The sequence below is a fragment of the Passer montanus genome, unplaced genomic scaffold (genome assembly GCF_014805655.1).
Source record: "Passer montanus isolate IOZ18808 unplaced genomic scaffold, ASM1480565v1 scaffold48, whole genome shotgun sequence".
In the NCBI taxonomy this organism is placed as follows: Eukaryota; Metazoa; Chordata; class Aves; order Passeriformes; family Passeridae; genus Passer; species Passer montanus.
The window spans coordinates 476,269-492,737 of record NW_024369707.1 but is presented as its reverse complement, the minus strand read 5'-3'; the positions used below and the strand labels follow the sequence as shown (position 1 = coordinate 492,737).

The window sequence follows — 16,469 nt, the reverse complement described above, 5'->3', positions numbered from 1 at the left end:
GAGATTATAGGGTTTTTCCAGTCACTGGTTAAAGTACAAGAATGGATTTTGTCATTGCATTAAACTGTTTTGTGTGTAAAATTTTACAAAATATCAAACAAAGGAGCAAACATTTAGAGCATTATGTTTTATTTTAGGGAATTCTGAGCAAGACAGACAAGATACTTTTAGTGTTCTTACAGATTAGCAGTTTGCTCCCTTATTATATCACCATCTTTGGGGAAGGTGGGTGGAAAATCAACCAGCTGAAACAAAACCAGAATAATTTCTCTAGAAATACTGGAATTTCCTGCTGTTCTGAGCCAAAGGTGACAGCACTGGTCTTCCTTGCTGACTGCTAAATGCACTGTCAGTAGTAACATGTATTAAAATTGAGGCTTCTTTTACCCTCGTTGGTCTCAGTTGCTCTTATGTTCATTCCAGACCTTTTTAAGAACTCCTTCAATTGTGAATTAAAGGCACCAAAATCCATCCTAATGGCCACTATTAGCACATACTTGCCAACATTAAAAACATAAGAGAAGAGACGAGGGTGTGATAGGTTTTGTGTGGGTTTGATACAGCAGAATGATTCTAGCTGACAAAGGAGAGAAATGTGATGCTTCTGTGTGCATGTCTTGGCCAGTGAGTCCATGGACCCCACAGTGGTATTATCCTGGGAAAAGTCTGGTTGCTGGGGGAGAAAAAAAAGAAGGCTGTATAATACAGCCCTTTGAAGGGGGGCAAATCTGTTGTGGTGAATGAAAATTTGTTTCCAGTCCAAACTCACATCTTGCTAGCATAATGAAATTTCTTCCTGCGGCACCTGGCAGCTCGTGTTTCGTTGTCTCAAGACTTTAGTTATTTGGGCTTTTGCATCAAGTTTCCTGTTCTTGGGACAGTTCTGTGTGACACTGGCTTTAGAAACAAATAAGTGTTTGAGCAGGCTGCAAAGTAAACCCTGAGCTATTTGCAATTTAGTGTCGCTGTTTTGAAAGAGATGGAGCTTTTGTAATCCCTTTCTGTTGTGCCTAAAAGGACATAATGTACACAAGTATTTCAGATAATACATTTCAGTGGAATCAAAATTATATCCTTGTACTGCAAAGTCTTGGAATTACAGGTATGGACACCTGTGTTTATAAAATGTGTGTCTGTCTGTTGGTGAAGGATACACCTTATTGTACACCAGTTTTCTTAAGGCATCAGGAACAAGAGTCAGGTGCATTTATTTTGGAACAGTAGCTGGAAAGCTCTTTTGGTTCCCAGAAATTCAAATGAAAAATAAGTCCGTATCATAAAGAAAGAATAAATGTGTGTAGGGAGAAAAGCATTTGTCAGACCACTAGTATGTTCCAAATAGGTTTTAGATTGGATGCAATAGATGTTTTCCTTTTTAATTCTGCTGTATTTTCAGATCATGCTAATTCTTTTCTTATTTTGCTCATTTTGCATTTTTCATCCCTTTTCCTCCTTTCCCTTATGTTTTAATCCTACCCCATTTTTTCACATGACAGGAAAAAGCCAGATCACATCAGGTACCAACCAGCTTCTTTTATACCTTCCCAATGTTTCCTTGGCACGCAAAAAGCTCTTCATTAACCCTGCATTTAATTTTGATTACTTGCAATGGATGTATAAGTGACTCAGTCTAAGAAAATAACAGAAGGATTCTGCCTGGGATGCCAGTATACCTGCTGCTCAATTCCTTTAAAAGATTTAGAAAAATTGAGCTAGTCTGTAGCTAAAAAAGGAATTAAAGCCAAGTTTCTGCACTCAAACTTCTGAGCATAAAAGATCAATGTCTTGCCTTTTTCCAAGTGAAGTTGATGAGATTTTTTTTTTCTTATCAACTGCATTGGGACTGGACATGTACTTTTAAATGTTGTGCATTCTTAATTACTCTGTTTTAATTGTGTGCTGGTAGCAGCTAGAGGAGAAAACTGTTTCTGAGACAATTCATTGTTTTATGTAAAATTCAAATCTTATAACAGTTTCAGTATTATACTCAGTTCTCAGAAATTGAATTTTTTTTCTGTAGATTGTTTCCTATTTGATAAAAGCAGTTTTGAATTTGTAGGTATACATGATGGAAAACATTCAGTTTCTAAATAGGAACAATTATATTTAACCACTATGAAGTGAGACAGTGTAAACTACTTTAATATTCCAAAGAATGTTTTCTCAACTTCACCATGCTTCTCTCTTGCTTTTGACAGAATCACACATTTAAGGAAACTTTGGTAATAATCAGTTCTTATTGCACACAGGATGCCTGAAGATTTAAAATTTCTCTTAGAACCTGATAGATATGGGTTACCCTATAGCAGCACCTTCAGTACAGAGATTGTACCTCAGAAGTTCCTGGCTGATGCTGGTGTAGACCCCCAGCAGTCTGTTTGCTACAGTAAAGTCAGGAGTTTGTTGATGGTATTTGGTTAATTAGGAATAACTTCAAGTTTTTTGGCCTGAGTAAAATTGCTGTGGTGCTGACACCTCAAAAGGCAGTCTGACACTTTCATCTTGTTACAAAAAATGATAATGTATTAACTCTGACATCTACTTCTAAAGTGTGATTTACAAGTTATCCAAAATTGTAAATTCTTGATCTCATTCACCAAAAGTTGATTTTAGAAAGGCACCAAAACCTGCACCCTTTGTGGCTGGAATAAAAATTTTTCTTTAACAGATTTAATTTCTCTACTAAGAAAAAAAAGGGACTGGAATACTTTCAAAACTTCTAGATTAGGTTAAAGATGGCGCAAATTTGTGTTACAATTTGTGTGTTCACTTATATCCAATTGATGAGATTAGAGCTTGTTTACTAGAGTAACTCATGAAATATTTAGGTGTAGAACAAATGAAGCATTGCATTAATGAAGCTAATTGTACTTCCTAAGGCTCTTACTAGGGATTTGCTCCATTGCTAGTTGTCTTGGGGCAAGGCTGCTTGTTTTTCCCCTTTACCACTCCCTTTATCACTTAGGCACTGCTTTTCATGTTGTTCTCTTTTGTGCTACATTCAAAAAACCACATAAAAAAGATGTGAGTTTTTTCTTTTGAAGTCTGCTTTTTTGTTAAGCTTCCTATGAATATTAGCAATAGCCTGCCTTATATTTTGGGCACACTTGCTGCATCTGTAAATAGATAGCAAAGATGATACCTTTTCAATAGCAGTGACTAAAACTACTGCTGTTAATAAATTTAAAAAGTCAAGAATGACAAGAGATCCTGTTGTTGCTTTTTAAATTAAATATATCTGCACAACATTTGAAAAGATTGTTAAAAGGTAGAATCTCATCTGTCTATGAAACACTAACCTTTCTAACAAATACTAGATTTTCTGTTTGGGATCTAACATTTTTTGTATATATTAATTTTTCTTAACCATCTTTGTGCACTTCTTTCCAGGAATGGCTTGTGGTGGTTGAATAAATACATGGGTTCCTCTTGTTACTAATTGTAGTAAACTGTAGCTTGAATCTCAACAGCCTGTGGAGAATAACAAGATCTGTTGCAATACAATATTTTGTGTACTGTTACCATTCAAACTAACTGGTAGTGCAGGAAAAAGTGATGTGTGGTAAAGGTGGAGTATTGGAGATAATTGAGGAATGATGCAGTGGTAAACACAGGTTTGCCTTATAAGCCTGAACAAAACAAGATGTAAATTTCACTGAATTGTCTTCTACATTCCCTTCATTTTTGTCAGTGAAAATGAAACTGATAATTGGTTAGCTTTTATTTTGTGCATCTCAGAAGAGCTAGAAAGGCATGGTTATGTCTACTGGGTTTTTTTCATTCGGTGGTCTGATAAAACATCATTGTTAGAGATCTGAGGGTTTTTTTGTTTTTTTTTTTCTCCAAAATGTGAATGCTTTTTCCATTCTCTGGGATGTATCCTTTGTGAACACTGAGTTTGACAAGGAAGGATACAGTTCAGAGGCATTTTTAAGCATTATATTATCTTTTGCATTTCACAGGATGCCTTCATTAAATCATTTATTTGATTTATTTGGTTTTCCTTCAAAGCTGAAGCTTTATTTAGGATCCTACTTAAAAGGTTTTCATTAGATTTTTTTAAGTTTTTATTTGCAGCGTTTTTATTTTAGGCATGCCCAATGTAGGTAGATATTAAACCTGCATGGAATAGCAGCACTGAAGCATTTTTAGTGCTTTAGTAAGTTAGTTCTACTCCCAAAAATATTTCAGGATTAGTTTACATGGGTTCAAGTATTTTTGTTATTCAAACTATCTGAATTTGTGTTATCAAACAACTACTTAAAATCATAACTTGCTGCTAAAATACAGAAGGAAATGTTCTTTAAAATGAAAATGTTTTGTGTGATAGCTTAACTAATGTTGTCATAACATGAATGTGTTTGTTTATGACTCAAATTATTTGAACCTTGCTTTCTTTTCTGTTTTGTCTCTGCTTTCCCTATTTTCATTATTCTCATGAAATATTTGCCAAAACCGACTGCAGTATTACTTTCCTGAATTGTTTTGTTCAGTCTCTTTGTAGACTGTATGTTAGCACATCTCAGTCACATAAGCACTGTAAAATCAGTTATGTATTCTCTGGATGTCTCTTCATTTGCATAGGCGCTGGTTCTCAATACAAAATAACCAACTTGTGTACCAGAAGAAATTTAAGGTAGGAGTTGAAAACTGGCTTGGGATATTTTGGGGTTTGGGTGATGATTTTCCTGATTGATTGGGGAAACTGCTGATGTGAAGATCCTATGTGCTCTTCAACAACCTACTGCTTTCTTCTAAATTAGTTTCTCCCTTTGTAAAATGAGACTAATAGCTACACTGACAGATTCCGAGATTCCTGTGCACTGATTATAAGCACATACTCTATTTGCTGTGGGTTTTGTAACCTTAGTTAGAGCTTTAAAAGTTGTTGGTCCCAAAAGGCTTGTGCTCACTTGCTGGCAGTGAAATATTCCATGCTGTTCTCTGAGCAGTTGTGTTTAACTCTTTCAGGACTTGCTCCTCCACTTACTTACTGGTTCACACACCCAATTCAGCAGCTGGGGGAAAAAGTCATGAAAGCTTGTTACAAGGCAGTCAGGGCTGCTATACACGTGTATTTAGTATTGAAAATGCACAGTGGCTCAGCAGTCAGTATCTGCCTTGTTGCTGGTGGGAGGTGCAGCTGTTTTATGTTAAATCAGCAAGTCCAGCTCTGCCCCAAGCCATAGAAGCCTTTTCAGTCAGCTTTTGGGCCCCTGCTCCTCTGTTTGCTATTCTAGACTCTGCTTTTGCACCAAGGAGCTGTAGCTGTTCTTCAGGTTGGAAAAAACCACAGACTGTATGGAGATGGTGGGAAAAAAGAGGGAAGAGCTTATGACAATTATTTCCTCTTCACTGTAAACAGACTGGGATCAGAGGCTGTTCCTTGTTATCTGATGCTGTCAAATCAAGGGGCTTCATTTCTGTGGTTGGAAAGGAAACACACAGCTGAGTTTGTTTGAGCATGTTTGGTTGGGCATTCTGTGTTTGTGAATTCTCATTGCTCTTTTTTTTGAACTGCAACTTTAAAATGCTGATAGCTCAGAATAGAATTCTTATTAATGGAATCAAATTTTCAAAACCATTGAAAAAACCAAGCATTCAGCTTCTGGGGTTTTTTTTATGTGGCACTTAAAATACTGCTGATTTAAGTATCTTTTCTGATTTAACAGTTGGTGAATTGCATTTCTTAGAGTATCTTTGTAGTTTGAATATTGTTGTTTAAATTTAAGGTGTTGATTATTCAGTAGATTGGATTGTAGATCGCCAAATCCATTGAGTTAAAATTTTATTTTTGGAGGAAAAAATTAGTGTAACCAGGCAAATAGAATTCAATGATTAATAATTCAGTATTGAATTATCTTATTATCAACTATATTATTTTTTCCTCTGTGACCTTCTTGTTAACTTTTGTCTCTTAGGATAATCCCACAGTAGTTGTTGAAGACTTGCGGCTCTGCACAGTTAAACACTGTGAAGACATAGAAAGACGTTTCTGTTTTGAGGTGGTTTCTCCAACAAAGTAAGGAGAAGCAATTGAGTATGTTAATTTAAAAATAAAAATCATTACATGTAATTGTTTTAAAATGTAAGATTAATATTTCTCTTGGGATAGATCAAAACAGGAAAAGTATCTGAAAAAAATTCTGCTCTCTGAAATTTTGGCTGAGAGTAAGTGATGCTGTGAGAAGTGTCCCTGGTATTTAGTTTACTTTTGGCATTAAAATAAACATGCGTTCTTGTGCTTTTTGCATAAATGGCTTGTGGTGCAGAGCTCTGCTGTGGCTTAGTAGTAGCTGATACTATCAGCTGCCTAGTAACGTAGAAAATAGGTCTGTGTTTCTCCACATTTCTGATTGGTGCAATGAGAGAGAAGTACATAAATAAACTGTTGTCTCAGTGTTAAATTATACTTGAGAATGCACTAAATGAAACCACTAAAAATGAAACTCCAAAATGAAAAATAAAATTATTTTACAGCTCCAGCAGTGTATTGGCTGTACTTAGGGAATTTTGGCATCCTGCCACAGCAAGGGCAGGGCATAGATTCCTCATTAGTGATTGTGAGATGTGACCATATTTAAAGTTTTGATACAAGGTCAACTTGCTTTTAGCTTTGAGGTTATCTACACTTTCCACTCCTCCTTAGCTTTCTCTTTTGAGTAGGTTGCTGTCCATCCTGATGTTTGCATCCCCAGTTGTGGTTCACTATAACATGCATTTGGCTCTTGCTTGCCTGTGCTTTTTAAGCCCTGAAGTGTTGGAATAGTTTTGTACTTCATGACCTGTTTATTTTACTCTTGATGAGAGAATAGTTCATTCTCTGTCATAGAGCTTTAAAGTTACTCTCTCTTGATGTCAGTGAATGAAAGTGTGTTTTCAAGGACTGATACCTGTGTCTTGTGTCACAAGTGTAAAATGCATTTGAGAATATAAAAAAGAGAAATTGGGAATAAGAAAAGGAATAGGAAGCTAAGTCATTGTCAGAGTTTTTGGAAGTCATTTCTGTATCTATTAGCATTACCTCCAAATAATTTTGAAATAAGAAGTTTGCAGCTTACAAAGGCTCAGCTGCTTTGTTATCTTAAAATAAATGTCTTTATTAGATGATGCCTACTAAACTTGTGATAGCAAGAAACTTGCCCCATAGAAACAGACCCCTGAGCAATGTGCCTTTGGATGTCAGCTGCTGGGCCTCTGTCTCTGAGTACTTTGTGATTTGTCACAGGAGCTGCATGCTTCAGGCTGACTCGGAAAAGCTGCGGCAGGCATGGATTAAGGCTGTTCAGACCAGTATTGCCACAGCATATAGAGAAAAAGGGGATGAATCTGAGGTGAGTTTAACAATCCACCAAACAACTACCTCCCTTTAGATCCTGAAAATTGTAAATACATAAAGCCTCTTTTAATGAGAGAGAAGGGAAGAAACAATCCATTCTTTGTCTTCCAGTGGAAATGCAATGAAATTTTGAAGGCTGTGAATTATATCTGATCTGTCTTTCACTTCATCATGTTAATATTATGTGGTCTGTATATTTTTGAGATTTCTTTGTAGTGAGATTAAAAATCATAGGATATTCTGATATTCAGTTTTATATGTCTTCTAAAAACCTAAACATTTTTTTTTATTCCGTGGTTTTCCTTGGCCTTGGTAGAAGAAACTTTTCTTAGATTTTTGTGTATAGTCAGTATCTGTGGGACTTTCTTTAGTTTAGCATGTCTCTTAATTGATTTGTGTGTGTCTTTTCTCTTTTAGAAACAGGAAAAGAAATCATCCCCTTCTACTGGGAGCCTAGAATCTGGAAGTGAGACAAAAGAGAAGTTGTTGAAAGGAGAGAGTGCTCTGCAGAGAGTCCAGTGCATTGCTGGTAATGCTGCCTGCTGTGACTGTGGTTTGGCAGATCCTCGCTGGGCCAGTATCAACCTGGGAATCACACTGTGCATCGAGTGCTCTGGGATACACAGGTTGGGGAGCTCCTCACAGCTGCATTTCATTTGTGCACTGGCTTAATTAGCAAGGGTGGTGTTTGCCTCTTCAAAGGTATTGAAAGAAAATTAGAGGCCGTTGTTTGTAAACAGAATGAAGGTGACTGCTTTATTTGCGTAAATTAATGGTAAATCTGAGATAAGATATAACATGTAGTTACAGGTTAATGGTTTTTTCCATGTTGTTTAGGAGCTTGGGAGTCCACTTTTCAAAAGTAAGATCTTTAACATTGGATTCATGGGAGCCTGAACTCCTAAAGGTACAGTATTTTTGAAACAGGTTTCTATTTGGTACTTAGATTGTTGTTCTAAAGCCTCTGCATCAGAAAGGTTAATGCAGGAAACACATTTGTACCCAGTGTATGTCTTGCAGTTTTGAGCAGAAAATGTTTATACTTGTGTGTTGGTTTATTTTAATTCATACTTTCTTATACTCCATAGAATTTGTGCTACAAACTTGCAATTTGGAACAATTTACAACACCTTCAGGTTCCCAAGTGCACTCTGAGTAGCAAGTTTCATTTGATATTTTCAACATTAAAAAGTCAAATCTGTTTACAAACCAATAATGTTTGTCAGTGGGCTAAAAATTTTGGAAGTGATATATCAGCCTAAAGCATGATCATACTCAAAAATTTGAATGTCAGCTCTTAACAGTGAGGTACTTCTGGCCTATAGGGGAATACTTATGCAGCTGCTGTTGTGTGCCAGATTTGTAGCTTGAACCATGATTATAAAAATCATGTGACACTAAAATCCTGAAATAGGAACTCATGCATGGATGCATGTGTGCAACTGGATAACTCATGCAAATATTTGTTTGCAGCTGTGATATTCTGGCACTTAGGAATTGCTTCTCTGTTCTGAACAATCAAAAGACAATGTGCTTCGTGGTTAAATAATTTTTTATCAATGTGTTCCTGCTGAGAAAACTCCCACGCCCACTCCAAAAAAAAAAAGCTGTACCTCTTGTACTATTTATGTGAATACCAGAACTGAGTATTCCACCTCATATTAGAAACAAGAAATATGTTCATTGCAATCAATAAGGTTAAATTCTCCTGTAAGTAGGCTTTTGTCTTTGTTCCTTTTCTATAGTTGTATCAGATTATGTCCATTGGGTAAGGTGGAATGCAGTTGATTATATTGTCTCTTGCTGATGGGCTAAGAACAGCTCCCAGCAAAGCTGGTGGAAAAGCACCTTTGTTATTGAGGCCTGCAGGTGTCATTCTGGTGGTTGTTTTTCAAGCACTTTAAAAATTACTAGATTTTTTCTTACTTTACTCAGAATTTGGTCTCTGTATTCACTGATTGTTTCATTATTATCATATAAACCCATGCTTATTTCTGTTAGTCTACTTTTACCAGTGAAAATGCTAAGTTGTAAACATAGACTGAGTGAGGTTAAAAACAACTGAATAGGTAGATAAAGCTTTTTTGGAACTATATTTGAGTTTATTCATTTTGCTTTATAGCTTATGTGTGAATTGGGAAATGATGTTATAAATAGAATATATGAAGCGAAGTTGGAAAAAGTGGGAGTAAAGAAGCCACAATCTGGAAGTCAAAGGTAGTATTTTACCAGCAATGCCTGTTGCTTCCTTTTGTTGTTGCTTCCTTCAGCCTCCACCTGTAAAAGATGCTGCCACTTAACTGTGTTACACTCCTTTAGTGTACTCATTTCCCTGTATCTCTCCCTTGTCTCACTTTCTCTCTTTATTGGGCATTCCTTCTGTTGGTCCCTTCTGCTGTTCATTTGTTCTTTTTTTTTGTGTGATCTCCCTCCTTTTGATGACACTAGAGCATCACTGTGGACGTGTGGATTTTGTTTCCCCTCTGCTGGGTACCAGCTCAGCCAGCTGTACTTGGTGTGGGAGTGCTCCTGGAAGGAGCCTGTGGCTGTTTCTTTTGTTTACAGTGACTTCGTTCTTCCATTTGACTTTTGTTCCCTGATCCTCAGAATGTTCTCATCTTCCTACCTACATTGTACTTGAGCTCTGCTGCTTTACAGCAGCCTTCAAATCATAATACTGCTGTCTTCTATTTCTCTGATGCTAATCTGTGTTTGAAGGTAGATTCCCAATGCTTTGTGCTGCTGTATAGAATCTCTTAGAAGTTTCTTTTTTACTACCTTTCCAGTTCTGTGCTGCTTGCTGCCTAGCAGTTTTATAGTGTAGAAAACTGCATTTTATGAAGTGTTGGCAATTTGGAGACAGTGATGATAATATAAACAAAGTAGGAGATGTGCTAGATATTCCTTCTAGTGGTAACTGCTTTTCAGCAGTTTCAATGCAATAATTACAGCCCCTTTTATCAGTTTGACACAACTGCTGTTGTGTTGTAAGCTGATAACCTCAGGTTACAAGGAAAAATGCTTCAGTATGTGATATGGACCTGATGGCTGTGCCTACCTAGAGCTTGTTATTGTTTTCTTGTGTAATCTTAATGTTCCTGTAACCAATGCTGCAATTTATATTTACATTAGAAACTAAGTATATGTTTATTAGTAGGTTATTAACAACGTAAACCTGTATAAAGGTTTAATACAGTTAACATAGAGGAACTAATGCTTATTTCTTCCACATATCACTTTCCAAAGTCTCTGTCTGAAAGCAAATATGTGTTTGTGAACTTAACAAAATTACTTTCTTTTGAGTCTTATGCAAAATTTAATCAAGACTCCAGAAAGTGAGAGTGTGCTTTACATCTTTCTGACAATGTGCTATAGGTGTGTCTTATGTGCAATGCCAAGCTACAATTTTGGTTACTGACTTTAGTACAAAATAGGTATTCTTTTAATACATGAAAATACTAAAATATTAGCTTACTAACTCCAGGAATTTTGTATATGACAGGCAGGAGAAGGAGGCATACATCAGAGCAAAATATGTGGAAAGAAAATTTGTAGAGAAGCAAGCTGCATCAGTACCTCTGCCTGAGCCTGGAACAAAAGTTTTGCCTCCAAGTCAGGAAGAGAAAAGGCACAGTGGCCCTGAAAAATCCCTTTTGGCAGGGGAGCAAGGTGCAGCATCTCAAAAAGGTATTTACACACTTCTCTCCTTAGCTGTATTACCCATATTCTTTTTAAGGTAACATATTTTTATATTAATTGACTTCTGCCTCGTGCAGAGACTATAGAATCTGGTTTTTTAATGGGTTGTAGCCTAGTGTAGAGTGTAGGGAAGAAAAGACTTCTTCAGAGATGTGCTTTTTTACACGGGGAAGGATTTGGAATGGGGATGCTTATAACTCAGAATCATATTAACCACCTTCTTTCCTCGGTATTTTCATCCTTCTTGGTTTTTCCAATAACGTTCTCTCCTGCCCTGTCCCTTCCTCACTGCCTGCTTTGTGCTTTGCTAACCTGCATGTCCCAGCGGTTGCTGTAAGTAGCGACGAGGCGAGGCGGGAGTCTCTGTTCTGTCCTGATGAGCTTGATTCACTCTTCTCCTACTTTGATACCTCTTCAAAACTCCGTAGTAGTAAGTACTACAGCTGTGGCGTGTTCACTGTTTGCACTAGTGATCCATTGTGTGTCGTGGCCATCTCCCTGCTTCAATCTGTTGTCTCCAGGCTGCTGCATCGCTTAGTATTTTCATGAAATAATTTAAGCTTTTTTACTTATCCTGATTTTTTTCATTTCTAGTTATCTTTGACATTTATTATTGTTCTTGTAAATGTTATGGTTACAAAATGTGACTTCATATTTTTCCATGGATGCATTAAGAATATTGAACAAGAACAAGCCATTTTTTTAAAGTTATGTTCAGGACCAAGTATAAGAGCTTGCTTTATTATCATGGTATCTGTGAGGAGCAGGTAGCTTCAGCTCTGCATAGTAATTGCAGTTTCTCCCCAAAACAGTCCGAAGCAGTGACAGTGGGATCCAGCCAAGCACTGATGACAGCAGAGAACACCTTGCCTCTACTATATCAGCCAACAGTTTGTATGAACCAGGTGTGTTAGGCTTTGCACTGTAAGATGAACATTTAATCACTTGGCAGCATTGTTTTTGTAAAGAAGATTAATGTTTGGTGATACTATTCATGTCTGCTATCCTGGTTGAAATGCTTTTAGCAAGGGTAAAATTTGCTTGAGCGATCTTTCTTTTATGTCAAATGTCAAAAATTACATTTAATCCTTCTAAATGGGTTCAAAGAACTATGTTTTTTTTCCGTTCAGATGAGGCTGATGCCAAATGCATGATCCTTTTATAAATAAATAAATCCAGAGAGATAGAATTCCTCTTGAGTCACAGATAGTAGGCTTTTATGTCCTATTTGTGCATGCTTGCTTACTTTTTCTGTTTCTTATTTTTGTGGGATTGACCAAGTCTTTAAACATCATTCCTTCAGAAGATCTTTAAGTTGATGAATGAAATTATTTGCTAATTTTAGCATACTGTTCTGACAGATAAATTGAGTATGGCTTCTCAAAATTTCCAAAACATTTGTTTATAATGCAGACCTATTCTTCTACATGAAAGCACTCTTTTAAGGTATGTTTTAAATCCAGTAGTTCACAGGTGTTATTGCAGGCAGGCAGCATGTGGCTTGGATCTTTTTGATTATGTTGTAGAAATATTTATGATGCTGTAACTCACAAAAGTCTCTATGTAGCAACATCTTTATCTCTCTGACTTCACTCCATATAACCATTACTGAGATGAAGAGAAAGACTGTGCTTTAGTCCAAAAGATTATAGCCACAACAAGTAATTGGTAAATGACAATGGTATCTGTTAACAAAAATTAGGTCAGAACAGTATTAGCCTCATGCTCATGCTTTCAGATAAAGATATATTTTTATGACTACATCTTCACAGAAAATGAGTTTTATTCATATCTTGCAGTTTACAGTAAAACACACTCCAGACCATAAACAATTTCTTAGAAATTACATGGAATATGTAGATTGAAGTACATACACATATGCCAGTAATATGGAGAGAATATTTTCTGTGCAGTAATAGTTCTGTGAAGGGACTGTGCCTGAATACTGGCGCTGAAGGCAGCTGTGAACTCCCCTGGCAGAATGGGGCAACAAAACATTTTGCATTCTGCAAAAGCTGAGCTATCTATTGCCAGAGAAATGGTGTTTTAATCAGAATTCCAAGAGGTGCCTTGTTAAAACAGGAATTAGGTAAGCATTTTTTTTTCTTTTCAGAAGGAGACAAGCAAGAGTCTCCAGTGTTCTGTGACCCCAAGCAGCCTAGTCCAGGATTGCAGTTGTATCAAGCTGCCTTTGAGAAAAATCTTCCTCACATGGCAGAAGCATTGGCTCATGGAGCTGAAGTAAACTGGGTCAACGTGGAAGAAAACAAAGCAACACCACTCATTCAGGCAGTGCGAGGGGTATGTGACACACAGCACTGGTGATGGGGGAGGAGAGCAAGGGAAATAATGATATTTCTGTGTTCCTTTTGAGCTGCTTGCTTCCCCCCTTATGAATGATAATGTGATGCTGAAGTTATGCTTACAGTGTTCTGTCAGAGTTGTTTCTGAAATACTTTTTTCCTGTTAATTCTTTTTTTTGAATTATATGTCTAGTAGTGTTTAAAGCTGGAAGCAGCTCCTTTTTGTTTCCTTTGCTGAGTGGCTTAGTGGTGAGAAGGCAGAAGAGGTTTGGTTTGATTCTAGAGATCTGGTGCTGAGTTGTTTCTTTGTTTTCATCCATAGGGTTCATTGGTTACTTGTGAATTTTTGCTGCAGAATGGGGCCAACGTGAACATCCGAGACATGAAAGGAAGGGGGCCCCTGCACCACGCCACAGTTCTGGGACACACTGGGTAACTCACTGCCCCACAATTTGTACATGGCCATCCTTGACTGTAGTTGTTCACGTCAAACTTCTTCATTGTCCCAGATATTCTGATATTTTAATACTATTTCAGATGATACAAGTTTTTCTTATCTCTAGTAGTGAGAGGGGAAATAATATTTTGATTTAGCAGTCTCATCCACTAGCAAAACACATGTGTTTTCTAATGTGGATTAAATAAATGGTTTGCTTACTACTCTGTTAACATATTCTAGATGAACTGCACTGTTTTGATACATATGAGACTTTTGATGATTTAAGCAAAATACATTGTATCTAGCCTGACTTTATTAGCTTTTTTCCTTTATTGTCCAAAGTATTCTTCAATTTTTTTTTTCTCTAAACAGGCAAGTGTGCTTATTCCTAAAACGAGGAGCAAACCAGCATGCCACTGATGAAGATGGGAAAGATCCATTGAGTATAGCAGTGGAAGCTGCAAATGCAGATATCGTAACACTGTAAGTTGTATATTCTGTTTTCTCACTAGATAAATTATATTTTGCTATTCTGTTTCACATTAAAAATAAAAGAAATTTCAAAATTCTTGTACATAAAAATGGGGGAACAAAAGAAAAATCAAAATACTCTATGTGTAGATGACCTGTTTGATGTGAGATTCAGGAGAGCGCTGTAGGTCTTGCATTGTAGTCTTTTTTGTGCTTTGAAGGTGACATTGTTCCTTTTGTTTTCTGAATGGCAGGTTGCGTTTAGCAAGGATGAATGAAGAAATGCGTGAATCAGAAGGACTCTATGGGCAGCCAGGTCAATACTCTTCTAATAACCACACTGAAATGCAGTATAAGAAGTGTATACAGGAATTTATCAGTTTACAATTAGATTCTTAGTGTCTGTAGGAAATTTAAGGTTGCTTCATACAACAGTGTTTTTTATAAACCACCACATTCTAAAGCTTCATTGAAATTCAGTGGTGTGACTGTCAGAGTACTTAGGAAACCTAAAAGGAGACTGTTTAAAGAGCATCATTATAGCAGTGTGTTGCTACAGCCATGACCACCCTATTTTGCTGGTAGTTGTCCACAGTTTTCTCCTATTGCTGTTTCATTGACATTTGTGTCATGTTAGGATTTACCTGACATTATTTAGTAGCAGCTTTCTGACTCAGCTTACTTAGAGACTATTGAAGAGTTCATCTTATTCCAGGACACCATTCTCCTTCCTGTGGAATGGTCCACTTTTTCTTTTTTAAGAAAAAAATGCTTGCACACCAATGTAAAAAATGTACATCAAATATTTCAAACTGCCTCCAGACAAAAATAGGAAAGTATTATTTCCTTAAACTTTATTTTTAAATATTTTTATTTGTTAAGATACTAATAAGAAACAAAGCAGTCATTCTTAAGTATGTATTTTTGTATGCAGAGTTTCTTTCTGATTGGTTAAAAAACAAATAGAAGCTGGCAGATACTTGAGCCAATTCCAGCTAGAAAGTAACAAATTATATTTAATGCATATGTACAACTTTATTCTCAGGCACTCAGACCTAATTTACACCGTGCTCTGATGTGATATTTGCTTCCATAGGAAGGTAATTTAATTTCATGCAAGTACCAATAATGAAGGCACACTTGACTGTGAAGTTAGTCAGCTAAAAACACCCTGCTGTTCTGGCAGACGTGAAAGGTGAACCTTGTTTTTCAGGCTGAGTGCTGAGTGCTCTCAGTTCACTCCTATAAAGCCCTGATGTGTTTTCCACTGGTTCATGAGGATGGGGCAGGGGGATGTTACCAGAGTGGAGCAGTAGAATCTAGAGACTGCAGCTGATGCAATCTCATCCACACACTTTACAGCTGGTGAGGTGAGATTGACAGTGAAGAGTAGATTTGCCACAACAGGCAGAGCTTGCCCAAAATCAGGGGAGGCTTCATTAGAATAACTTCTGAAATTAAGCACAGAGTCCCAGACAGAGATCTTACTGTGTCGTTGGATAGCACAGCTCTGCCCCCTCCACTCTGATACTTGTTGAAGTTTATTTTAAAAGTTGCAGTCAATATTTGAGTGTTTTGAATGTTTTTGTCTGCTGTAGAAGGATTGTGCCAGTGTAAGCACAGAATCTGCTGTCACAAGGTGTTACACCTTTCTGTGGTTTTGAAGGATGCAGGTCTTTTTCACTCCTTATACATGTTAAATTATCTGCACTGCCCTTACTTTAGAATTCCTGTTCCAAAATTATTATTTTAGAAGAAAATAAGGATTTTCAAGACAATTGTATATTTGCTGGTAGCTGTGTGAGGGTAAATATCATTTTATGAGTTTGCTGTCATCAGAATGAAGCCAACTGCCTACTTCTCAGCTCTAGCAATGCAGCTGATAAACAATTGCTCATGTAGCTAATGGCATCAAAAATTATAATTTAAATATATATGGCTGGTTTGAGCTACTGAGAGAATGAATATATTGCTTTGCAAGGTACAGTTGGTCTTCCAAAACATTCCTGGAATGGGAACTAGCTGAAACCAGCTTTAAAAAGTGATTTCTGGTGGTAGAAGCCATATGCACTGTAGTGCTGTTTCTGTATAATACTTGAGTGCTCATCTCCTGGTGCTACAGTATGTCTTGCTAACTCTTTGATATTAGCATTGCTAATTTTTCTTCCTACCTTTTCTTGAATGTATGATGTGTGCCTTTTGAGTTACTCTGGTGTGA

General features: G+C 36.9%; 1 protein-coding gene across 7 annotated transcripts in view; it reads left to right on the top strand.

The window, feature by feature from the left end:
- The window catches only part of ACAP2 (ArfGAP with coiled-coil, ankyrin repeat and PH domains 2), a 63,232-nt gene that overhangs the window by 40,324 nt on the left and 6,439 nt on the right, over positions 1-16,469 (top strand). For 2 of the 7 annotated variants that reach the window (XM_039722305.1, XM_039722304.1), the window contains 14 exons: positions 1,497-1,517; positions 4,585-4,636; positions 5,922-6,022; positions 7,229-7,334; positions 7,757-7,965; positions 8,177-8,246; positions 9,462-9,556; positions 10,842-11,026; positions 11,364-11,468; positions 11,851-11,943; positions 13,152-13,339; positions 13,664-13,773; positions 14,153-14,263; positions 14,506-14,567. In XM_039722305.1, the coding sequence (XP_039578239.1) occupies positions 1,497-1,517; positions 4,585-4,636; positions 5,922-6,022; positions 7,229-7,334; positions 7,757-7,965; positions 8,177-8,246; positions 9,462-9,556; positions 10,842-11,026; positions 11,364-11,468; positions 11,851-11,943; positions 13,152-13,339; positions 13,664-13,773; positions 14,153-14,263; positions 14,506-14,567 (1,508 nt within the window). The remainder of the gene's footprint in view (positions 1-1,496; positions 1,518-4,584; positions 4,637-5,921; positions 6,023-7,228; positions 7,335-7,756; positions 7,966-8,176; positions 8,247-9,461; positions 9,557-10,841; positions 11,027-11,363; positions 11,469-11,850; positions 11,944-13,151; positions 13,340-13,663; positions 13,774-14,152; positions 14,264-14,505; positions 14,568-16,469) is intronic. The other 5 variants (XM_039722308.1, XM_039722306.1, XM_039722310.1 and 2 more) reach the window with 3 other exon arrangements.